The 23,669-nt window shown below is 41.4% G+C and overlaps 1 protein-coding gene across 2 annotated transcripts in view; it reads left to right on the top strand.

Annotated features, from left to right (window-relative positions):
• tmem132e (transmembrane protein 132E) overlaps window positions 1–23,669 on the top strand; it is a 443,229-nt gene that overhangs the window by 403,499 nt on the left and 16,061 nt on the right. For both annotated transcript variants that reach the window (XM_086309493.1, XM_086309492.1), the window contains exon 7: window positions 11,556–11,835. In XM_086309493.1, the coding sequence (XP_086165619.1) occupies window positions 11,556–11,835 (280 nt within the window). The remainder of the gene's footprint in view (window positions 1–11,555; window positions 11,836–23,669) is intronic.

The following is a 23,669-nucleotide window of genomic DNA, read 5'->3' as shown; positions in this document are numbered from 1 at the left end:
TGTTTAGAACGTATCTGTGTGTTTATATTTTGCTGTGTTGTGTCATTATAGCAATTTTACAGTGTTCCCACTATTCACACAAATCCATCCTTTTATAATTGGTAGGTCAAAAGAACATATTCATCCATTTTTCCTGCATCCTTTGTGTGGTTTCAAATTACACCGGTAGCATATCAGAAGTAGAGTGTGCTTTGAAAAGGGCCTTCTTTACCTGCTCTGTGCAGCTTTTGTGAAAATTAGACCCGTTGCTATTTTAAGGTGCACAGAGATCCACTTCTGGGATGTGTTGTGGTACATCTGGTGGAGACTCAACCTCTGTTTTGAATGGATGCGATCATCTCCTGCCGCCACTGCAGACCCAGAACAAATCTTAGCCGTGACGAGTGTATTTCAGGGTTTTGTCGTTCCCTTTATGAAACTTCAGCCAGACAGGCTTCAAAGATTTTGCTCTTTTCCAATGAGAAGCACATTGTTGTTTCTTCTGTATAGTTGTATAAAAAAAAGAAAGTGTCATTTTAGGACATGATAGAAATCATGCTTTTTCTAATTTTACCGTTTAAAACTTTAAAATTTAACATGCTGAATGAGGCCTGTAGAGTCTGATTGCATGGTCTAACCTTGGGGTAAGGTTTCTGGGAGCCACTCTTGGGAAGTTGTGGGATAGTGTTTAACACACATCTGAATCCTCAAGACCAAAGTGCACAAACTTTGAGGTGCTTTCACTTGCTGAAACAACAGCTAATCAAGCTGTTACTTCAAATTTTAATTCCTATAGAAGCTGTAAGGGTGATGGTAGTGGCACAACAAAATATGATGTGAAGTTTATCTAAATCATTTAAAGACCTGCTAAGGACCAGAGGATTTTTTTTATTATGTCATGATGCATAAACATTACAGCTGAAACTTTCACTGCACTCTTTATACTACAACAGCAGCCACCACCGCTCATGCTCTTTCACATGAAGGTAAATTAAACACAAACTGCTCAACTGAACTGTGAACATAATGGAACAAAAACACCACAACTCAGTAAGACAGGGTAAGCACGAGAATAAATGCATGTTAACGTCTATAATTTGCTACTGCAAAACCACAATTTCTCTGATGTGCCAGATCTGAGTGCTACAGCGGCTAGTGCAATCTATAGTATGGACGTTTAATTAAATGGATTAGGTTAAATAGATTAACTTGTACTTAATCTGTTTAATTGCTATGAGCGTTTACAGTACAAAGAGTCTGGAAAATGTATAATGGTGTCCACAAAAATAAGATCTAAGATGTGGATAACAGCAGTTTTCCTTTGGTTTAAAGTTTTTTCTGCATTGACGCAAGCTGTGAAGAATTGAACGTTACATATAATAGTATGTTTGAAGGGAGTAATTTAACACCTCGTTGCTGTCTTTTCTGTTCTAAACTAAACCCTATGGAAAAAAAAAAAAAGAGAATAGAGCAGGAAAATATTCAGTGGAGAAAAATCTATTTTGAAAATATCTTATTTTTGTACATGATTACATGAAGACTCATTATCCAAAGTGCATGGTACCCTGCAGTCTCACACATTAGAAACTAAAAAGCTGTCCAGCCTCCATTTCTGTTATGCTGTTATTTTACGGGTAGTTGCCTGTTTTGGCCCAATTAGGTGCTCTGGCTCAGTTACACAGCAGACGTGTACCTTACAAAAAGAAGCTTTCAAGTGCAAATTGATCCACTAAGGTTTGTCATGTATGTGTCAGACCCATCTGAACCCATTTTTCACAACAGGTCCGAGACAAAGGCTTAATTTGTCTTTGAGTTAAGAACACAGAAACATTTTTTGCTCCAAATATTTCTTGTACTTCCAGGTAGATAATGATGTTTTTGGACAGTCTGTGGGAGTCATTTGGGCTTCTACTCATGGCCCAAAATGATGGTTAGAGTTAAACAGTTGTTATTATATTTCCAAGAAACTCCTTCACACCTGTGTACTTTTCCTCCAAATACCTGTGACTAAAGTACTGTGATATGGTCACCTGCACTCAATCAAGAATTGTAGGGTGTTCAGGCCAATTGCCCTTGTGTCAGTGTTATCAAAAATTGTGTCAGCAGAAAGGATCCAGCAGGCTATGAAAAACTAAACTGATGCCTGCAAACCTTAAAAATATGACGCTTGACACGGCACCAGCTGGAGATTGAGGGTTTTGGAATCGAGACCTCTGTGAAGAATGCGGACCTAGTAAAGGAACCAAGGCTCATTTACAATATTGCAGCGCTTATATCATGCAAGAAGCAGTAGCAAACGAGCCCACAACTTCACAACAAATGTTTAATGGGAGCATTAACACTCGCACGGGTGGCTGCTGTCGTTGCTGCCGGAGTACATCACTGTAGACCAATTCCATTTCTACCAAAGCTGAATACAAATGGCATGCTTATGGGGTTGTTTGAAGAATGAAGGTATTTCAGATGATTTAGAGGACTTGAAAAACACCTTGCATAGCCTTATATTTCAAATGTGCTATGGAAGGTATCTTATTTTGACATGCAAAATGTGTCTTAAATGCCCCCCTTAGCACCATTTATTCATTTATTTGTTGTAGGTCCAGTCTATAATAGTACAAATGCTGTGTTTGTGCTTTTATCAGTGTTGTGTGTTACGTTCCAATGGCGTTTTTGCCATTTGTCCAGCACGCCTCACCGAGCCAGCAATCTTATGTGACGTAACTCCCATTATCGCCTTTGTTACCCACATTTTGTGAATTTCAATAGATGCAATAGTTGGTTCAAGCAAATGGCTACGGCTTTAGCAGTCGGTTTCTCTTAAGCGTGCATCTCTACAATTCTTCCAGCCCATTTTCTATGCATATAACTTCCCCTCTGACTTCATAAAAACAGTCATCAAAGACCCCTTGCGAGCCATTTGCGGTTGCTGTGATTGCCACACAGCTAGGCCAGAGGAATTCATTTCGCTGTTCCTTTTTTGCATGCTGTCATTTGGATTTACTTTCATTCTTTACTTTTTCCTGTAGTCCTGTGCCACATCAGGAAACCGCAGACAAAGGCGGCTTGCATCTTTCTTGATGGTGCCACATACGGACTGCTGAAGCTGTTAATACACACTAGAATGGCCTCCCCACAGGAGTCTGTGTTTTCAGTCATATTTCTATTGTTGAGATTGAACACATCTTTTCATGTTTGCTACGGAGCATATTGGGCTTTTTCCTGTCGTCTGATGCATATCCATATCAGCTCTCCCAGCAGCAATGACTGAATATTTAATCATGAAATATGCTGTAATTACGTGGTACCCACACCTTGAAACGAAATGCTACTTCACCGCATCTATATCTGCCCGTGTTTGCATATCTTGATGCTGTACTTCACATGTATCATCCCAGAGTGTCTATGAAGCATCTATCTGTGAATCATAATGGATTAAAGCTAGAAAAGCTGCTAAAAACCCCTTAAAAAAGGCCCATGTTTATCTCGTTGTACACATGGAAAGCTCACATACGACCGCATGGGGGTTTCAGACATTCCTCACGTTAAATGTCAAACATCTCTTTCGAAAACATCAGGTTATGCAGACGAGAGATTTTAAGCCCTGAGAGAAATGAAGCCAATGTGGAGGTGCCAAAAATTGCATTTCCTCTGATAACTACTTCAGTCTGGCTCCAGAGGTCTCTTTAGTTAATTTCCCCTTGAAGAGAGCCGTGTAGGAACTGTTTTGTGTCTAGTGGACCTCTCGATGTTTGTGCTGTTATGGCTAGATATGTATAGGCTTTTCTTGTGTTTTAATTTAGTGTTACGGTTCAGCAATTAGCAGGTTTCTTGTGCCTTTTTTCCACTACTCGACTAGGTTTTTACTAGGGGTGCAACGATACACAAAATTCACGGTTCGGTTCGGTTCGATACTTTGGTGTCACGGTTCGATATTTTTTCGATACAAAAAAATGTTCATGCCTTTTTAATTTGTCATTTATTAAAATTATAAATATATATTTTAACTCAAAAGTACAGTTTTTAAATTTAACCCTAACCCTTGTGCGTGTTTTTTATTTTGACAGCGAATGCGCATCTGCGGACCACTTATGTGCAGCCCTGGTTATTTAGCTCGTCATATTGCAGCCACAGAAATAATTTTGTCCATGAAACCATAAAGCTGCACTTTCTTTTTGCCTTATAGTCTGATTTGTCATAACTTCTCCGTTTTGTGGTAAGCTTTTCTTTGGCTGTCACTTCTTCACCCTGACCTGTCTTATTTGGCTCAGCAGAACTAAAATATATATACTGCTACTTTTACACACGCACTCACATAAGCTCAGCGATTCTCTGCGCGATCAACCTCTCACATGTTTAAGCTGCGGGAGATTTCACTTGTCATGTTTGCATAGTAAGCTAACAATTAATAAGACTATGTCAGAGGAATTGGTGCACAAATTATCATCACTCACAGATCAGTACTGTCGCTCTCTATACACAGTTCGCGCGATTGCAAAGTGAAAGCAAAAAAGCAAGCGCAAATTCAAACGCGATTTCAATATGTCACATATTGACAGTGGCTCACCGATGCCAATGACATAATTACCCAGCTACATTTCCGAAAGAATGCAAAAGCATTGACATATATTTTTCCTTCCTACAATAGCCCGACGGGCAGGGCAGAGATAGATTTTGGTACCCCGACTGGAAAAATCGCTAGCCCCGGGACGTCGGGCTAGCGATATTGCGAGCCCTGTATCTGATTGAGGAATCACTCATCTTTGGAAAAGAGAGTTTATTACAGAGAAATGTCTCTTTCCAAAATAAAAGCTATACTATCCGCTTCTTCTGGGCTATATTCTCAGCAGCATAAGGAGAATCATGTGCTAACAGCTGTCTAAATGACTCGGCTAAAGTTAGTAGCATGCTTGTTGTTTTTGTCTTTGCACTAGGATGATGTCGGCGTAAATGTGCAGTCATATTCGTTGTGTTCCCACTAGTGCTTTCAGGTTAATCTCGTTGAAATGACCTTAACGCCACAACACGGCAAATCTCCGTTAACGAGCTACCGCCGATCGCCCCGTGCATGGGGCTAGACGGCCAACACGTTAACGAGCTAACTGCGCTAACACACTAGTTCCCACCCATGTAATTGAGCATTGCATGGCACATCCAACATACTGTTTTACTTTAGTCCATGACTCGCTTACCTTCAGGGTCATACGTCACATGAAAACCAAAATAGTTCCAAACGCCAGATCTGAATGAGGGTGGTCCATGGGGGAGGTCCATGTTGTAAGGGGAGCTTAACTTCTGTCTCGCTAGCTTGCCCTGCGCTCTTCCTTCTGACGATGCTGTCTGTGTTGAGCGCTCAGTGAATCTGCGTTCGACTACTCCGCCTAGGCTGCACTGTCGGCCCTAGGCGGAGTAGTCGAACGCAGATTCACTGAGCGCTCAACACAGACAGCATCGTCAGAAGGAAAGTTGATAAAATAAATTACAAATTTTGTATTGTTCGATACATATGCGTACCGAACCGAAAGCACTGTATCGAACGGTTCAATATTGATACGAATATCGTTGCACCCCTAGTTTTTAGGGTTTTCCATTTGGTGACAGTACCTGCTACCAGGTACTTTTAGTACCTAATTGGCCAGCTGAGGTGAGTCAAGCCAAAAATGTGATGTAAACAGACTGCATCCCACCAGTTGGCCAGGAAGTGATGTCACTGGATGAGTCATAGAAGTGACTCATTCATGAGAATCAAATGCACGATTTTTGAAACCCAGCAACAAGGGAAATGGCATCAAAACCAACACTGTGAGTGTCCAGAGTGTCCACAACCTTTCTTTGTCTCTCTTCTTTACTGTGAGTGTGACACAAGGCCATTGAGCGAGCATCAGGTACACCATCGCCACATTGTGTTGTGTTTATGTCCCATACAAATGATTTTACGGGACTTTCTGGCTGTTTTGCTGTAACGATTCCATCCACATTGAGGTGATACTCTACTGTAATGGAAAACGACTGAAACCAAGTAGAGTCAGGTGGAGCTGAGCCAAGTAGGTACTGGAGGAAAAGAGGCACTGGTGCATTGCATCCATACAGTCTGTGGATGTAGTTTGCTAAATGATTTTGCAAGACGCAGCTGATAGTTTAACAAAAATTTGTCTCTTGAGCCTAAAAAACCCCTGAAAAAAAGCAAAACAAGATTGATTTTAGCATTTTGACCACACCAATGCCTCAAATTGGGGGTGACAAACCATCTTTAAGAGTACTCAGTCACCTGAGTACATTAGAGGGGCAGCTCAGGTTGAGCTGTTTAGAGACAACGTTAGAGAGAAAAGGTTGAAGTGGTTTGGATGTGCAGAGGAGGGACAATGAATGTATTGGATAAAGGTTATTGAAGATGGAGCTGCCAGGCAGATGGAACAGAGAAAGACCACAGACGAGGTTCATGGATGTAGTGAAGGAGGACATGCAGAGGGTTGGTGTGATAGAAGACAGATAATCGGGAGGCAGGTTATCTGCTGTGGCGACCCCTAAAGGACACAGCTGAAAGAAGGAGGAGGAGAAGAAGAGGAAGACACTGTGTCATCGTGGAAATGTTGCTATTTGCTTTTTCCCACGTTTTAAATTGAAGAAACCACACAGTTGCATTCCGACTTGAAACCAAAATTTCAAACTTGGGATTTGCTTTAACCTTGAATGACAAGACTTTGAAACATCACCGTGACTTTCTATAAAGCAACCTGGACACCTGCCACAAACAAAACAAAACCAGTGCCAATAACTATCTGCAGCAGAACTAGCAGGCTTTATTGAAAGCGACTAGACAGACATCAACAGGATTTACAAGAACTCATCTTGTTCTTGACTAATGCCAGCGCTAACAAAGGATATCAGGTTGAAGGCTGTTTGTCCTGACCTTGGTCTTGTTTGTTTACATTCATAATGAAATGCTGCCATAATGAATTAGATGGTGTTTACAAAGGCTTGCTGCGGTACTGTTGCTTGTTAGGCATCTCAAACAGTAAGACCAGATCATGATGATAATCTCTATTATTAGTCTTTTCAATAACTCCTCTCAGTCCAACTATCGCTCACTCTTATCGCTTATTTTCCTCTTTCTCTTGCTGACGCTCCTTTACACAAACCTCTAAACCTCCCTGCACTCCTTCCCTCGCCTCCTTAACTCTCATTTTCCTTTCTGTTGCAGTCTCTCCATCCCAGAGTCCTTCGCTTCCGCAAAGTGACACATTCTGAACCTTCACACACAGCGAGGTCTCTTGGCCTGCAGTGGGCCTCTGCCACAGTGCAGCAGAATTGCTCACTGGCTGCATTATCCAGCAACATGCTCTAAAAAAGGAAAGAAAGTGTAATCGGGCGAGCAGCCCGTGTGCACCGAAGCTGCAGCTTGTACGATTGTATCAGTGACTCTAATAAGAACAGACAATATTCTTCTGAGGGGGAAAAAATATCAACCTTATTTTCAGGTACAGACTTGGGAAGGTAAACTTTCACTGACCTGACCTAAGAGTTGAGAAACTCCTTGAGAGAGATGGAGTAAGTTTTATTGTCTCATTGGGTTTTTCTCTGCCTTTAAATGAATAAGTAACTGAGAGTGGAGTCTCAGTGTCTGCTGTGGAGTTAACTCGCTTACTGACTAACAGCAGCAGAAAACTACATGTCCTGAAGCTGCACCATCAGTATCCAATGCACTGAGATTGTTTCTATGTTCCAGTTTTTCAGTTCAGCGTCTTTTTGCATGAAGTTGCTTTTAAAAGTGATAGAAAACAGAAGACCTTTGCTTTGATCGAGCGTGCTGTTTTGATTTTAGCTTTCCTGAAACTTTACAAGGTTGTTTTTTAATACATTTAGGGGACTTGAAGGACAGTACTAAAAGGAATATTTAAAATTGGCAAAGCAAAGGCTGACACATTTGGACCTTGTGTGGATTGTATGAGTCGATCTCCAAAAGCACAGGATTTTTCGTAACCCATTAGCATCCTTTTGTTAGCACCTTCTTCCGTCTCTTAAAGTCCATTTACTTTGCTGACTATGTCATTAATGAAGAGAACATCTTCAGTGCTTGTTTTCTTAGGCTTCACAAAGCTCCTTCTGAGCCACAGAAGATGTTTTATAAAGGATTTTTCTATTTCTACTTCCATTTCTGGGAAGTTCGCAGAAATCAACTGATAATGAAACCTTGTCCTAAAAATGTTTTGGGTAAATTTAGAGAGTAATTACATTTTTCACGATTATTTATAATAATTCTTCATGACGCTTAAAATGGTCTGTGAGATTTTGGCTGAAATCGAGTCGTCAGACCAGACAACATTTTTCCAATCTTCTGCTGTGTTCTTTAGCCCATCTGCTTGAAGGTTCGTAATGTTGTGTATTCAGAAATCCTCTTCTGCCAATCTCCTCCAACATCAGGAAGACCAAAGAACTGCTTCTCATTGGATAGTTTCTGTTTGTCAAACTATTCTCAGTAAACCCTAGAGATGGTTAGGTGAGAAAATCTCCACAGATTATCAGTTTCTGAAATACTCAGACCAGCACATCATGCACACCTTTCTTCCCCGTTCTGATTCACAGTTGGAACTTCAACAGCTCATCTTGACAATGTCTACATGCCTAGAGGCATGAAGTTGTTCTAACATGCTTGGATGATTAGATGTTTACGTTAGCAAGCCTTTGAAAACGTGCACGTGATGAGCCGGTGAGCGTAGACATACTGTTCTAATGTTGTACTGATGGATGCTTATAGAAAACATGGCAGAAACTTAAGCTGTTTTCAAACGCTTTTTCTATTCTTGGATGACGTTAGTCAGAGAAGGATGTCCTTAATATGGTCATTTCAAGCCCACGCCAGGAGGGTGCCAGCCAATCAGAACAAAGTTGGCTCAGTCTGAAATGGCTACAGTGAAACCAGATTATTGCAGTTTGTAATAGTTTAAGCTTTAAACTAAACTGTTTTTGTAATTCCCTGGAGAGTACACATATAGTTTTACATATACTAATGTTATCATTCTCCAGAAATCTCTGTCGCTTTTACCTGTGAAGTACAAGAATTCATAGCTGCTCGGGCACATTAACTGTGATAGCGCCTATTATTTTCATTCATTTCAAAGCCATAAATTCAACCGACCATAGTCACTAAAGTGATAAATCCATGACCCAAGCTTAATCAAAGTAAGAGAAGTTCATGAGGTGAAGTTATAGTTGCTTGGATGAACAACTTCATGCAGACATGTCCAATGACCCATGAGAGCCTAATGGGGGGCCCTTTTGTTTCTAAACATCATATAACCTGCCAGTGCTGAAGTGATGTGCTGTGGAGAGGAAGCGCGCTGAGATGAATGAATAATCACACCCAGCAAGTGGGACAGGTCTTGAGGTAGATGTGTTACGGTACAATATAATGCATTTTGATGTTAAAGTAGTCGATTCAAAGTGTTTATGAGACCTCTGGATAGAAGCCAAAACCTCTCCTGAATCTTAAATCTTCAGATAGTTAAGGCGAAGCAAAGATTAAGCAGAGGAGTGCTTTTTAAGCGTAAACTGGCAGATTGTCAAGCCTGCTGTGGGAAGTTGGGTAACTCATACATCTTGTTGTAGAGCAGATTGCACTGAGTGGGGGATGCACCTGGCATGCTTAACCTCACTGCCCAGGGCTCCTGTGAAATAAAAAGGGCATCGGTCCAAAACTCTGCTCCGTGGTGCTTATCATTCCTTCCCTGCTGGCTCCGAGGACTTTTTACTCATCGCCACTGCGTCAGAACAGATAATGTGATGGATTTGTACGGAGTGGTGCTGAGTTTGTCATCGGAGTTGTGTCAAATTATGAGACGAGCAGACCCCTTAAGAACAAAAGGCAGAAATTGAGACATAGCATCATGACACAGGACTGAGCGTAACTTAGCAGTGAGCAGATGCTCAGTTTGAAGAAGTGACAAGTTATGATTGGTGATGGTTTAGTCTCGTGGGTTTTTTTTTCTGATGCTCTTCATCTTTTTGGCAGCTTATTTGGCCAGAACAAGGGTACCGGGCTTCCATAACATTCTCAAACTCCACAACTACCTTAAACTTCTGCCCTTTCTTACTCCCAGTGTGAAAGAGGCTCCATCCATCCACCCATCCATCTTCTTTCATTTATTCAGTTCAGGGTCTGGAGCCAGTCGCAGCCGTTAGAGGCTGGGCACAACCTGCACAGGCCACCAATCTGTCACAGGGCTAACAGGTAGAGACAGACAACCACCGATGCTCATATTCCACCTTAGCCTAAATTTTGACACTTCAACCTGAATTACTGAAGTCAAGGAAGAACAGACTGAACTCTGCAGACTAGCCTGCATGTTGAAAAGTGACACTAGAGTGACAGATAGGTCTGGATTTACAAAACGTGCAAAATAGTGTGTGAGAGGGTGATTTACAAAAGAACCAAGGTCTCAAACTAAGACATGATATTCAACTAATAGGGCAGGTGTAGCTCGTTCATTGTAATTGAAAAAGCATATAAATATAGGTTAGACATTACGGAGGCAGTATGGCAGACAGAGTCATTATAATTCAAACAGGCTTCAATAATGAGTGAAATGAAAACCTTGTGCGCTGTCTATGGTCCTGAAATTATAACAGTTTCCTTTAAAAAGATTTATTCAACTCAAAATTGAAGCATATCGACACAAATACACTGAAAAACAATCAAACCAATTCGAAACATCAAAATGAAAATGGACCACTGTTAAGACTTTCCAAGCCAGACTTCCATCCAAGTGCTCATTATGTTCAGAAAAGGGTCCAAAGTTAATGTTGTCGTCCCTCCGTTCTCTTGATTCTTTAGCGATGTGGAAGTCCTGCCACAGAAGCCACAGTAGAAAAGAACCTGATACCAAAAACTGAAGAGTTGCAAGAAGTTTTGTTACCTTTGGTGTTGCGTGACTTGTTCTAGGTTAACTGAGCAAATTCAGAATTTGGTAGCTTGGTAATGTAAGGCTTTAACACCGTTTCCTGTGGAATTCCAAATAAATTGACATGAATCAATAAATGTGTAATGCTTCCTTGGATGTGCTGCGGTGTCTCCTTCAGGCAGAAATAACGGGCACGATATTAAGCGTAAAAGCAAAAATCTGAATTTAGTGCAATTAGCAATAAATTGTGTGCTGTGAACGTTGATAAATAAGTTTGCAGCTTCCTTTTTTAGAAAGGGAATCCTGTGAAGGTACACTTGATTGATTGTCTATAGGGGCTTAAATATTGCTTTCATGCCATTTACAAATTCAGTGTATTTGTAATTTTTGTGTGTGATTGTTTGTGGTGTCATTCGAACCGCTTGATTTCTATTGTGTGGGTTATTTTTCTTTGTACTTTTTTGTTTAATCTGTGACCGCAGGAAAAACGGTTGTTTCTGCCGTAACAAATGATGGGGATCTGAATAAAGAGTGGGGAAGGTTTGAAGACTCAGACTGACAATACTCATACTCAGCTCATACTTTATACCCCTCTAATGTCCCGTGTTCTGGATTCTTAGCCCTACTGCTCAGTCCGATACAGCTTTAGTTTAACCCTGTACTTGTTCCTCTCTTTCCAAGGAGCACTAGAGACAGCGACGCGGACGACGAAGACGACGATCGCCGGGTGAGTCGAGGCTGCACCCTGCAGTACCAGCGGGCCCTGGTCAAGGTGCTCACACAGTTCCACACCACCTCCACAGAGGGCACTGACCAGGTTATCACCATGCTGGGACCCGACTGGCAGGTGGATGTCACAGACCTGGTGCAGGACTCCCTGAAGGTGGCTGATCCCAGGATTGCGGAGTTGGTGGACAGGACGGTCCTGGTGGGCCTGGAGCTGGGATCCACTGTGCTGAAGGTAAACTCCTTTAGACACCCAGAGATTCACATTAATCAACAGGGAACAGTTAGGAGCCTTGTAAATGACAGATGATGCATGCGTTAGCTTAAAAGATGAGGAACAAAGCACATTACTCTTTACAGTACTCTTACGCCAGCGAGCAGAAGGGCGGTTCTTTTGAAGACTCTTAGCACTTTGATTAAAGGATAATGCTAGGCCTCATGTCCATAGCTGAGGCCATCGTTGCTGGTTAATCTACTAACATTGCACAGTGCCAACCAAATCAGAACAGGAAAAACAGACCAGTAATGCCTGTAATAATCCCGCATTATTAAGGTAAACTCAGTGCATGCACAACTAAAGAAGCTGTGGTTGATAGTTACACCCAGAAGACAGACGATAAGCAGTGATGGTGGGTTGCTGCATACAATTCGGGGGTAATTTCGCAGCTCATCTTTGTTTTCACTTCTTCCCTCAAAACCCTTGTTTGTCGGTTTGATTGCTTCTTTTTCATCATGCCGTGTTCCCTAAATCTCAGCAATAAATTTGACTGCGGTTTAATAACATGGAACATAACGCTGAGGTTGTCATAAACAAGATTTATCCTTGAAGTTTATAGCCTCCAGCCCTTTCACAATCGTGCCACTTTTTACCCTTTTTCCTTTTCACTTGTTGTCGATTGTGAAACAAAAGCCCATCAGTCTGTCTGTAAGCGTATGATGCTGTTGATGTCCGCTTCTCTCAAGCAAAAGAGCTGCTTGACATAAAGTGCATGTAAATGCGTCAACCGAGACAGGTTCAGAAGTCCTTATAAAGAAAGCGGCACAAGTTATTACTCCTGGGCTGTGATTTACGATTGCTTCACTGGTCATTTATGGGGACAGAGAGAAGTAACGGTTGGTGAGAGTTTTGCTCACCATGAAAGATCAGTTTCCGCCTGTCAGGGGAAAGAATAGTTGCCTAATGGATGCATCTGATGGTGGTGAAATAGGGAGAGAAGATATGAGTTGCCATTCCATCATTTTAAATGAGCAGTAGATCATTTGTAATCTGTTGATGGGTATGAATAATTATATATCAATTTACCACCAGATGTAACTTGCCACATTGACTCAAAGCAATTGTACTAAATAAATAAATTAAGTTTTAAGAGACCGTGCCATCATTCATTTTGAAAGTTTTAAAAAGAATAGTACTGAATCCAGGATGGTATCATTCAGCAAATGTCCAGAAGTCAACAAGACGTCAGAGCTTTGCTGGCAGCTCTAAAGCTGCACTTAAAGCACACATGGCAGTATTTTGTGATCATCAGTATACACTAAATACTACTGACACCAATGGAAATGCTGTTTGCAGGTATTTCTAACACATTTTTAAGAAGTCAGATTTGTGTCGCCGCTGGAAAAAAACAGTGGCACCGCCATGTCGGCACCAGATTCCGTGATCATTCATCCAGGAATCATGGAGACAAATCAAGGCATTGTTTTCCCAGGGTTCTGTCACACTAGCAAATAAAAATAGGACAGCAACCTTCTTCCAACTAGAAGGTAACCACTTCACAGTGGTTGCCAACTGGTGGGAGGCAACCAGCCACCGAACAATAGTGTTCTAATGCAGGCTTAGTAAATCACATGATAGCGTGGGGCTAGGTTTACTTAATTGTGACCCACACCCATTTTCGCACCTTGGCACGTGTGATTAGGCAGAAGAACAGTAAGAGGACCACGGCCCTCTTTGGGACACTCCCACAGGACTTAAAAAATCTGGGACACCCCACCCATTGCTCTTAGAACTGAAGAAGCATCTCGGAACGTAAAGAAATCTAGACGCTTTTTTTCCCAAGCTCCTTAGACTAATGCATGTTTGCTGTTTAATTTATACATGTAGACAGAATGCCAGCATGTTGAAGTTAGTCTGAGTCGGTTTGATGAGCAACACATTGCTCTGCAATCGAGATCTTGACCCATCTGGTTATATTCTCATATAAAAGCAAGGTTGCCCAATGTCTATATCAGGGGTGGGTAACTCCAGGCCTCGAGTGCAAGTGTCCTCACCGTGAGACAACACAGCTGAATCACATGATTAGGTCATTACCAGGCCTCTGAAGAAGTTAAAGACATGTTGAGGTGGACCTTTCGTAATTTGAATCAGCTGTGTTGGATGAAGGACACATCTAAAACCTGCAGGACACCGGCACTCGAGGCCTGGAGTTGCCTAACCCTGGTCTATATCATTTTGCAGTTAAACTGCCGTCCTGTAGTGACGACGTCACTGTTTGTGGAGGATTTTATGAATCTTTTTGAATGTCGGCACAGTTTTAATTGACCTCAGATCAGCGGGCAGAATAGGAATGCAAGCACAGATCTGATCCAGGAACAGTTAAAAGGTCTGCGCCTTATAAACAATGAGCACTGATCATTTCTGTGCATGTAGATGACAAGAAATTAGCGATTTTCTGCGATTTATCACAGTCAATTCTGACTTGACCCCATTTACTCACGAAGTAGTAGCAAACGGATTCCATTTTCTCGCCATATTGATGCACCAAAGTTGATTTAAAGGCAACCTGGTCCCTGTTTTCCAAGCAACCATTTCAAAGCCAACAAGACTAATGGAAAAGACCGGTTTAGACATTTAGAGCCGCTCCTCTGACATCACCAGGGTGGACGTTATTCCCCATTTACTTTGCTGTAAGTTTAAGCTCCAAGCGGGACGTTAGCTCTTCATCAATATTATTATTAAGTCAAATGATCAGTAAGCACTCAGACAAAATTAAAACTCCAGCTGCTTCGAGAGTCCGCCTTCTGCCCCTGCAGCTCAGTCCCCGTAGGTGTTAATGAACAACTGCAAAGTGGAAGGCAACTTAATGGAAAAGTGCAACGTTAAAGCAACTTGGAGGAAACAGAGATTAGATGTCTGGGCACCAGCTGTTCAGTAAGACAGACCGACGGCTTACAAAACTGAAACTACAAAGAAGTTTAGAGATCAGAGCATGTTTTACTAAGAAGACTTTCTGAAAATGAACTGCATATATCTCAACAATGGTCCTCTTGCTGAATTTTTCAGTCTGTCAGAGGCTCAAATTATCTTTGAGCCTTATGAGGCTGATTCAAATTGTTCACCAGCTCATGAATAGGAATAAAGAGAGGAAACAGCTCTTCACCATTTAGTGCAGTATTTCAGACAGTCATTTGATTTCAGGCTTTTTGTGCTGGCAGTTGCTGATTATTGCATGAATTAAGCCCTTCTGTGTTACATCTGACAGGTCTCTGCTAGGACAGGGAAAAGGGAAAAAAACCCTGCCCTTCAAGAGGTTCAACCATAAATGTAACAGATGCTGTTTTTTGTGTAAATGTTATCTTTACGTTCCGAGATCAACAATCAAAACGATGACTTTCAATGAATATCCGCTAAACCTGTTGGGAGCCGTTGGGGAGGGGGTTTAATCCAGAGGATTACTGAACAATAGCTGCTTCCTAAAGTCAAAAGCCAGACTTGGACAGTATTCAGCGTTCGTCCTCAGATCCGCATTATTCATTTAATATGTGCAAACACGCAATCACCCGGCGACAGACGGCAAACTAGAAATAAAATTGAGTCTAATCTACAGGAATTTTAATCAGTATTTAAAATATATAAATATTAGCGCACCTTAACAATGTGAAAAGTTTCACAGACAAATTAAATGGATTTGCTGGGCAAATGGTGGCATTCATTGTCAAAGAATCCAGCTGGAGTTGCACAGATCTATACAATTAATTCATCTTTCTGTGTTTATCACAGTCTTCAAATGCAATCACATCTTTAATGAAAAGTAGACGGATGTAAATAATTTAGCGGAGCTCCACAGGGGAAAGGATCAAACATGCATTAAAGTGTTCGACGGTTCAAGAACTGCTGAAATATGCAGGAATATCGGCACCCGTATCACATGAAAGCAAACCTGCTTACAAACCCGTTGCTGAAAATGCATACACGAGGGCGTGATTATACGGAAATGTATTATTAGTCCCAGCATCAATCCCGAGACGTGAGATGCACAAGAGCAACGTCTTGTGACTTAGGACATTTGTCATGTGTCATTTCCCCCTCCCATCTCTTATCTGTGTGCTTTAATCCGTCCAATAAAATTGAAGATGCCCCCCGAGAAGGTAATTTTACTTGTGTGACTATCAGGGACACTGGGCAGACCGCTGTGCTGCGAAGCTCTGTAGCCGCCGAGGGAACCCTTGCCTTGCAGGAGGAGGACGAGGAGGAGCAGAGGTTTATTCCGCAGCTGTTGTACCCACTTACTGAGAGTGTGGGAAGCTGTGTAATTGCCCGAAAGTTTACATGACAGTGAAAGTTGCAAGCAGAGAGGTCGTGTTTAACTTTTTTCCACAGCGCTTCAAGAGGTATTACATTTGTATTTCATCAGTTCATCCTCTTGGAAGAGAAACGCTTTATGTTTTGTGCAAACAAGCATAAAGAGGGAAAAACATCTCGCCGCTCGTCGGTGTTAATTACCCCGATGGAAGGCATAATGAAAAATGCCCATCATGTCTGCGAGATGAAGGCGAGAGCTGGGAGAAGTCAGAGTGCAGCCAGACTAAATTGACCTGTCGTGCGAGTCCACAAAAACTAAAAACCTGGCTTCAGCTTATTGCGTGCTCTGAATATTAAATCGCATCAGAAGTTTTCGTGATTCGAGTTATGTGATGTTTTTAACCATCGCCGCCTCGCATGTGTTCTACAACAGCTAGGTACAACAACTGGGTTCGAGGTGAACTGTGAATGTGCTGAAGTGTATTAATTATGCAGTGTTTACTTCTCCAAAATAGAAAATCTATTTGCTGCAGAAAAATAATAAATAATACTACTTTTTTTTTTTTCACTTTTTCTATTTACAGTACCAGTAAATTTCCAGCTGGTTGGAGCTCTCTGTATATTCTATAAAAACAAAGATAAAACTACATCCTCACTCTTTGGAGGTCCCAAGTGGCAGCAAGAGAGAAAAAAAAAGAAAAGCTGTTTGACTTTTAGAAAATGTAAAGCGCTTTCAGTATGCGGGGTTCATAGTATAATGTCACATTCTGTTTGATAAGATTCCCCACTAGTCTCAGAAATTATTTTTATGCATACTGTGTGCATATAGTGTCTCAATTAGTGGTAGCGGCATGCTCCTACTGCAGCTCAGCCTGCATGATTCAGACGTACTTCTACAGTGCAACTCTGACTTTCAGCCAGCGAGGGTTTCTTCTGGGGTAATAAAGGATAATGAAAGTCCAGGAGGTTTAAATTGCCTTGCAGATCCCTGCATCGAAACCTTTGATGAAACAGGATTTAGCTTTCACTTCACAAAAAAAAAGTCTATTGATAATCCTTTCTCAAGGTCCCTTTTCTCTCCAGACTGATGTGTAGTTTTCTGGAGGGGTGGGAGGATGCTTTATTGCCTGAAAGGTGACTTGTTTTCAGATGTGTCTGTGCTGCAGCTGACACTGGGATACCCATAAAAACTACACCTAGCATGAATAAATATCCCACTGGATATTATGTAGCATCCTACATCCCAAAGTATGATTTATTGAGCACACGATTTGAGGAGAAAAGTGCAGAGGTGTATTAAGGACAAGATGGTGGGATGCAAGTAATATGCACTAGTATGGGGGGGCTTTTTTTGGTCAGCGTCATTTTGCTGCTTGGGCTCACCATTGATCTTCTGTTTGCTCTAAGCATCAGCGAAACAGTGTAAAGCCTCGCAGATCGACAGAGCAGCTTCCAGTTTAAGAACATGTAAAGTGTGACTGCTTTCCTGCTTCACTTCCCCTGCCTGCAGCACCGATGACAAATCCAGCTGGGAGCTGGGCCAGAATGAGCTGCATAACCACAGCTGACCTGTCCTCTATGGCAGAGAAAAACGCAGATGAAAGACATCATCATTCATTTCTCGGCGCAGCTATGAATCAATGCTTGTCCCTGCTTGTTAAATATAGTCAAAATAGCTCTGTTTACTTTCTGGTGGGAGGTTCTGGCTTTTCATACAATAATTATCGCCCACTGTCAGCAAGGGAGAAAGCATTCTCGAGGTGAAAAGGATTGGCATTTTCTGCAGTTTCTCAGGCTCTTTTTTTTTTTTTGTTCCTGATCGGTTAGATTTTATATGAACCACGGCAGGAGATGCAAATTGTGGATAAAATATTCACTCTGTTGTGGAAGCATATAAAGAATTGATCACAATGGCAAGGACATACCATATGTAGAGTATTTAAAATGATTGCTGCCTGCCTTGGCTTGATGGTGGGTGCTTAAAGTCACGACTATTACAGAGAGGGGTGGAAAAGGAGCTTTACAGTTATGTGTATATTGAGTTTATATGTGCACGAGCAACCTCAGTGGGTCTACAGCGCTATTTAAAAAGATTCCAACACAGGGTGTTTAACGTCTTGGGGCGCATCAACTATAACCTGTTACAGATCATAAAAAGTCGACATTTTTAAACAAAGTTATCATCGAAGGCCTTCAGGACTTGCGGATTGTCTATTGTAAAGCAAATTGTTTGCCAGTTTAGCACAGCTCAGCTCAGTGTGAGTCATGTTTCAATTCACTGGTCCACTGTGTTCCCTTCACTTACTTTAAGTCAGTATGACCTTCTGAAGGGAAAAAAAAAGATCTTACCCACCCCTGAGCTACACTAGCGACTCAGGTTATCGCCACACTGAATCCAGTTCATATTCTGCCAAATGTGTTCTGACAAATCACTGGGAGATCGGAAATATTTTTAGCCTTGGGTTTAGGGGAGGTTGGTTGTTCTGTTATCTTAGTCTGGAGTCAGGAACTCACGCTTGAGTTATGGAAAATTTTAAAACCAGTAAACATAGTCCCAACTCTTCCTTTAATCCTATCATCAGGTTAAAACAACTGAATAAATTACGGTTAAAGTTGTTACTGCTGTGCCTTTTAGGCTGCAATTTTTGGCTTTTATTTTTTTTTTTAGTTTAGTGCTGCCAAGTCCTTGCCACAAATCAGGCAGTTATTTTAAGCCTTCAATGGCTCGCTTATGCTGGAGTAAAAATAGGGCCGCAACAGCACCGTAAGTAATTAAGGTGAGTTTTCAGTGTATGCAGATGGTCACAGATTTGTGATCACAAACAGATTGCATGTAAGTCGACCTTAGTCAGTCCTTAAACTGATAGCAGACAAAGTCTATCTCACTGCCATTTTATTGCTGTCGTGATGCACCAAAGTTGCATTGTGCAGTGTTCCCACAACTGGTTCCTGTCTTCAAAGCAACCTTTTCAAAGACCAGCTCACAAGTTCGCTGCACACCCTCGCAGTCATTTTATAGGCGGTCGGCCTGAAACTGTGTTCTATAGTCTCACTGTAGTGTTAATGAATGGCAAAAATGAATGTTTATTTCAATGGTCACCAAGAACTACAGTGGGGCAAAAAAGTATTTAGTCAGCCACCGATTGTGCAAGTTCCCCCACTTAAAATGATGACAGAGGTCAGTAATTTGCACCAGAGGTACACTTCAACTGTGAGAGACAGAATGTAAAAAAAAATATCCATGAATCCACATGGTAGGATTTGTAAAGAATTTATTCGTAAATCAGGGTGGAAAATAAGTATTTGGTCAATAACAAAAATACAACTCAATACTTTGTAACATAACCTTTGTTGGCAATAACAGAGGTCAAACGTTTACTATAGGTCTTTACCAGGTTTGCACACACAGTAGCTGGTATTTTGGCCCATTCCTCCATGCAGATCTTCTCGAGAGCAGTGATGTTTTGGGGCTGTCGCCGAGCAACACGGACTTTCAACTCCCGCCACAGATTTTCTATGGGGTTGAGGTCTGGAGACTGGCTAGGCCACTCCAGGACTTTCAAATGCTTCTTACGGAGCCACTCCTTTGTTGCCCGGGCGGTGTGTTTTGGATCATTGTCATGTTGGAAGACCCAGCCTCGTTTCATCTTCAAAGTTCTCACTGATGGAAGGAGGTTTTGGCTCAAAATCTCACGATACATGGCCCCATTCATTCTGTCCTTAACACGGATCAGTCGTCCTGTCCCCTTGGCAGAAAAACAGCCCCATAGCATGATGTTTCCACCCCCATGCTTTACAGTAGGTATGGTGTTCTTGGGATGCAACTCAGTATTCTTCTTCCTCCAAACATGACGAGTTGAGTTTATACCAAAAAGTTCTACTTTGGTTTCATCTGACCACATGACATTCTCCCAATCCTCTGCTGTATCATCCATGTGCTCTCTGGCAAACTTCAGACGGGCCTGGACATGCACTGGCTTCAGCAGCGGAACACGTCTGGCACTGCGGGATTTGATTCCCTGCCGTTGTAGTGTGTTACTGATGGTGACCTTTGTTACTTTGGTCCCAGCTCTCTGCAGGTCATTCACCAGGTCCCCCCGTGTGGTTCTGGGATCTTTGCTCACCGTTCTCATGATCATTTTGACCCCACGGGATGAGATCTTGCGTGGAGCCCCAGATCGAGGGAGATTATCAGTGGTCTTGTATGTCTTCCATTTTCTGATGATTGCTCCCACAGTTGATTTTTTTCACACCAAGCTGCTTGCCTATTGTAGATTCACTCTTCCCAGTCTGGTGCAGGTCTACAATACTTTTCCTGGTGTCCTTCGAAAGCTCTTTGGTCTTGGCCATGGCGGAGTTTGGAGTCTGACTGTTTGAGGCTGTGGACAGGTGTCTTTTATACAGATGATGAGTTCAAACAGGTGCCATTCATACAGGTAACGAGTGGGGGACAGAAAAGCTTCTTACAGAAGACGTTACAGGTCTGTGAGAGCCAGAGATTTTCCTTGTTTGAGGTGACCAAATACTTATTTTCCACCCTGATTTACGAATAAATTCTTTACAAATCCTACCATGTGAATTCATGGATTTTTTTTTCACATTCTGTCTCTCACAGTTGAAGTGTACCTCTGGTGCAAATTACTGACCTCTGTCATCATTTTAAGTGGGGGAACTTGCACAATCGGTGGCTGACTAAATACTTTTTTGCCTCACTGTACATGTACAGGGTCATGAAAAAGCATTTCCTCCCTTCCCGATTTCTTTACATGTTTTAAACTGTAGAACAAATGTTAATATTAGTCAAAGATAATCCAAGGAAAGAAAAACCACAGTTTGGAGTGATGATTTCATCATATAAGGTAAAAAAAAAAAAGGGGGGGGAGAAACAAAGAAGAAAGAAAGCTATCCAAACCTCCTGGCAGGTAATTACCCGTTTCGTTGAATTATGAATTAATTGTGGTTGACCAAATTTTTTGAAACATCCTATCTTTCCTCGATCAAGGTTCTGGCATCCATGGAAGAGTTTCCAGGTGAACAAATAGAAAGGCTTGACTGACATTTGTCCAAAAAGACTGACAAGACAAAAGCTGAACTTTTTGGAAGAATAAACACTGATTCTGATTTTTGGCTTAATTACCATGAATTCTGCTTTTTGTCAAAAGATCCTGAATGAGAATTTCCAGCCATCAGTTCATATCCTGAAGCTCAAGCTTACTTGAATTATGGAGCAGGACAATGATCCGAAACACACAAACAAAATGAAGGTTTTAGAGTAGCGTAGTCAAAGTCTGGACTTAAATCAGATTGAAAAGCATTGGCGTGACCTCAAACAGGCTGTTCATTCTTCAAAACCCCCCAATGTGGCTGAATTAAAGAAATTCTGGAGAGACGAGTGATAGCAATGAAACATTTAAACTGCAGTTCTTGCTGCCAAGGTTGGCACAACCAGTTATTAGGTGTAGAGGGCAGTTACTTTTTTTTATATTAAATAGCTTATTTTTCTTAAGAAATGAAATTAGCATTTTAAAAACTGCATTTTCTATTAACTCGGGTTACGTTTGTCTAATATTAAAATCTGATGATCTGAAACATGTAAATGTTACCAGTATGTCAAATGGGTAAAGACTTTTTTGCTACTCTGTATAAAATTTGATACATAAAAAATAAAATGTGTTACATGTTCCCTCGTTCAGCTGTTGATTGGCGGGGGATCATGATTTCTATTCATGCCTCCTCGATGTGCTTCTGGTGATAATTAGAAAATGTCATCACGACAACAAACCAAACTAGTGAACTTCACTACCAGTAAACAAGCTTTTTTTCCCTCCTTGTTTTCACAATCAGCAGCGCTCTTTCTGTGTTTACACACACATCGAATGTAACATGTAGCAGAGCCTTCTGTGGGGCTTTTCCACAGCCAGCGTTGGAAACATGGGAAATCAGTAACTGCGGTAAAGGAAAATGAGCCAATCTGAATGAGAACGAGAGACAGTTTGCTGCACTTGATAAGCAAATGCACTCAGGAATACATGACAAACATCAGAAACGGCTAACAGCCAGGGACAAATCTTTCTCCTGGGTTTTCATTTTTAGTGTGTCAAAAGCAGAAGCTTCATTTTCCTCCAGAAGTACCAAAAGTTCTCAGCTGTTCTCACCCTCATTATTTTGAAATCACCAGATTGCATCATTGTCCCTGGAATAAATAATAAACCTGACTAGAGAAGTCCTCAGTTTTTCTCATTTGACATTCTGGATAATTATTTTGAGACACATTACAGACGTCTTTTTCCTGGGACACTTGGGATTCTGGCAATATAATTTTTTAAAAGACTAGACGGAAGAATCTGCTGCTCGTGTTTATGCCAATTATTTATAGATTTAAAGCTGACAGATTCAATTAACTTGAGTACCAAAAACCATCCTCTCCTGCAATTGCTATTTTCAGCTTCAGACGATAAAAATTCATTCATAACTAAATACAAACACTTAGATGTTGTTGACTAAACCGCTCTCAAACAACAAGTGCGTTTCATTTTTGCACATAATAAAGTTAAGAGCAGAATCCTCTCCGTGTGCCGTAACTGAACACAACAGACGTCAACAGAATACAAATCAGGGCGTATTTGATGCTGGAGAACTAAAATCTCTGGGTTTATGATGTTTTTGATCAGCGGTAAGACTGTAAACCTACTTAAACTTAAATATACTTTTATTTATTTTTTATATAGAAACACATACTGTGAGTAACGTGCGTCTGCCACCCACCACATCCTTTATAGCTTGAACTAATTTCCCTAGATGGGGAAAGTTTTTGACACACAATACTTGACAAAGAATATAAACAATCTAATGAAACGAGAAGAACGGCGTGTGTGTCGCTCGTTATGTAGTGATGAACACGCCTGGACGTTATTTGCAGGTGTTGCCGTCATCTGGCTGTGGAAGCGCAGGCTTATTTGTGGCTCCTAGACTTTCTAAAAGTACAATAGAGGTTGAGCCTTCAATTCTCCAGCTACAAGGCTTCCTATACCCACTCTACTAAAGGTTTAAAAGTATAGTCAGGGCTGGATCAGGATGACCCGTAAGCCTTTGCTATGCTGCTGTAGGCTCAGGTTGCTTGGGGACTTAAGATGATGCACTGAGCACTTCTTTACCCCGCTCTTTCCACACCTGATGCTTTTTCTTTTCTTTTCTTTCTTTCTGCATGTTATTAACTTCCCGAGATTAACGTTAACTCTCATGCAGCTTGTGTTTTGTCCTGTTTGTTGTTTTGTGGTCTCTGTGCTCTTCTTTTCCCTTCTCTTTCCCCTAAACCTTCAACCACCTGCACCCCAAAGTTAGCCTGTGTCTGATAGAGGTCTCTTCCTGTCAAAAGGGAGATCTTCCTTACAGCTATCACCTAGAGCTTCCTCATAGGATGTCATTTAGCTGATCGTTTAGCTTTTCACTTACAAACTTATATAAATGAGACTGAATTGAATACATCTGAGCCAATCAAAAGTTCTCATTGTCTTGGTTCGGGGTAGAATGCCTGCTCTATAATAGAA

The sequence above is a fragment of the Aulonocara sp. 'chitande type north' Nkhata Bay genome, linkage group LG10 (assembly GCF_057382095.1).
Source record: "Aulonocara sp. 'chitande type north' Nkhata Bay isolate Kocher_YH1m ecotype deep benthic linkage group LG10, A_spYH_male_GT1.1, whole genome shotgun sequence".
Taxonomy (NCBI): domain Eukaryota; kingdom Metazoa; phylum Chordata; class Actinopteri; order Cichliformes; family Cichlidae; genus Aulonocara; species Aulonocara sp. 'chitande type north' Nkhata Bay.
The sequence above is the reverse complement of the archived record's forward strand: the minus strand, read 5'-3'. Positions and strand labels throughout refer to the sequence as shown.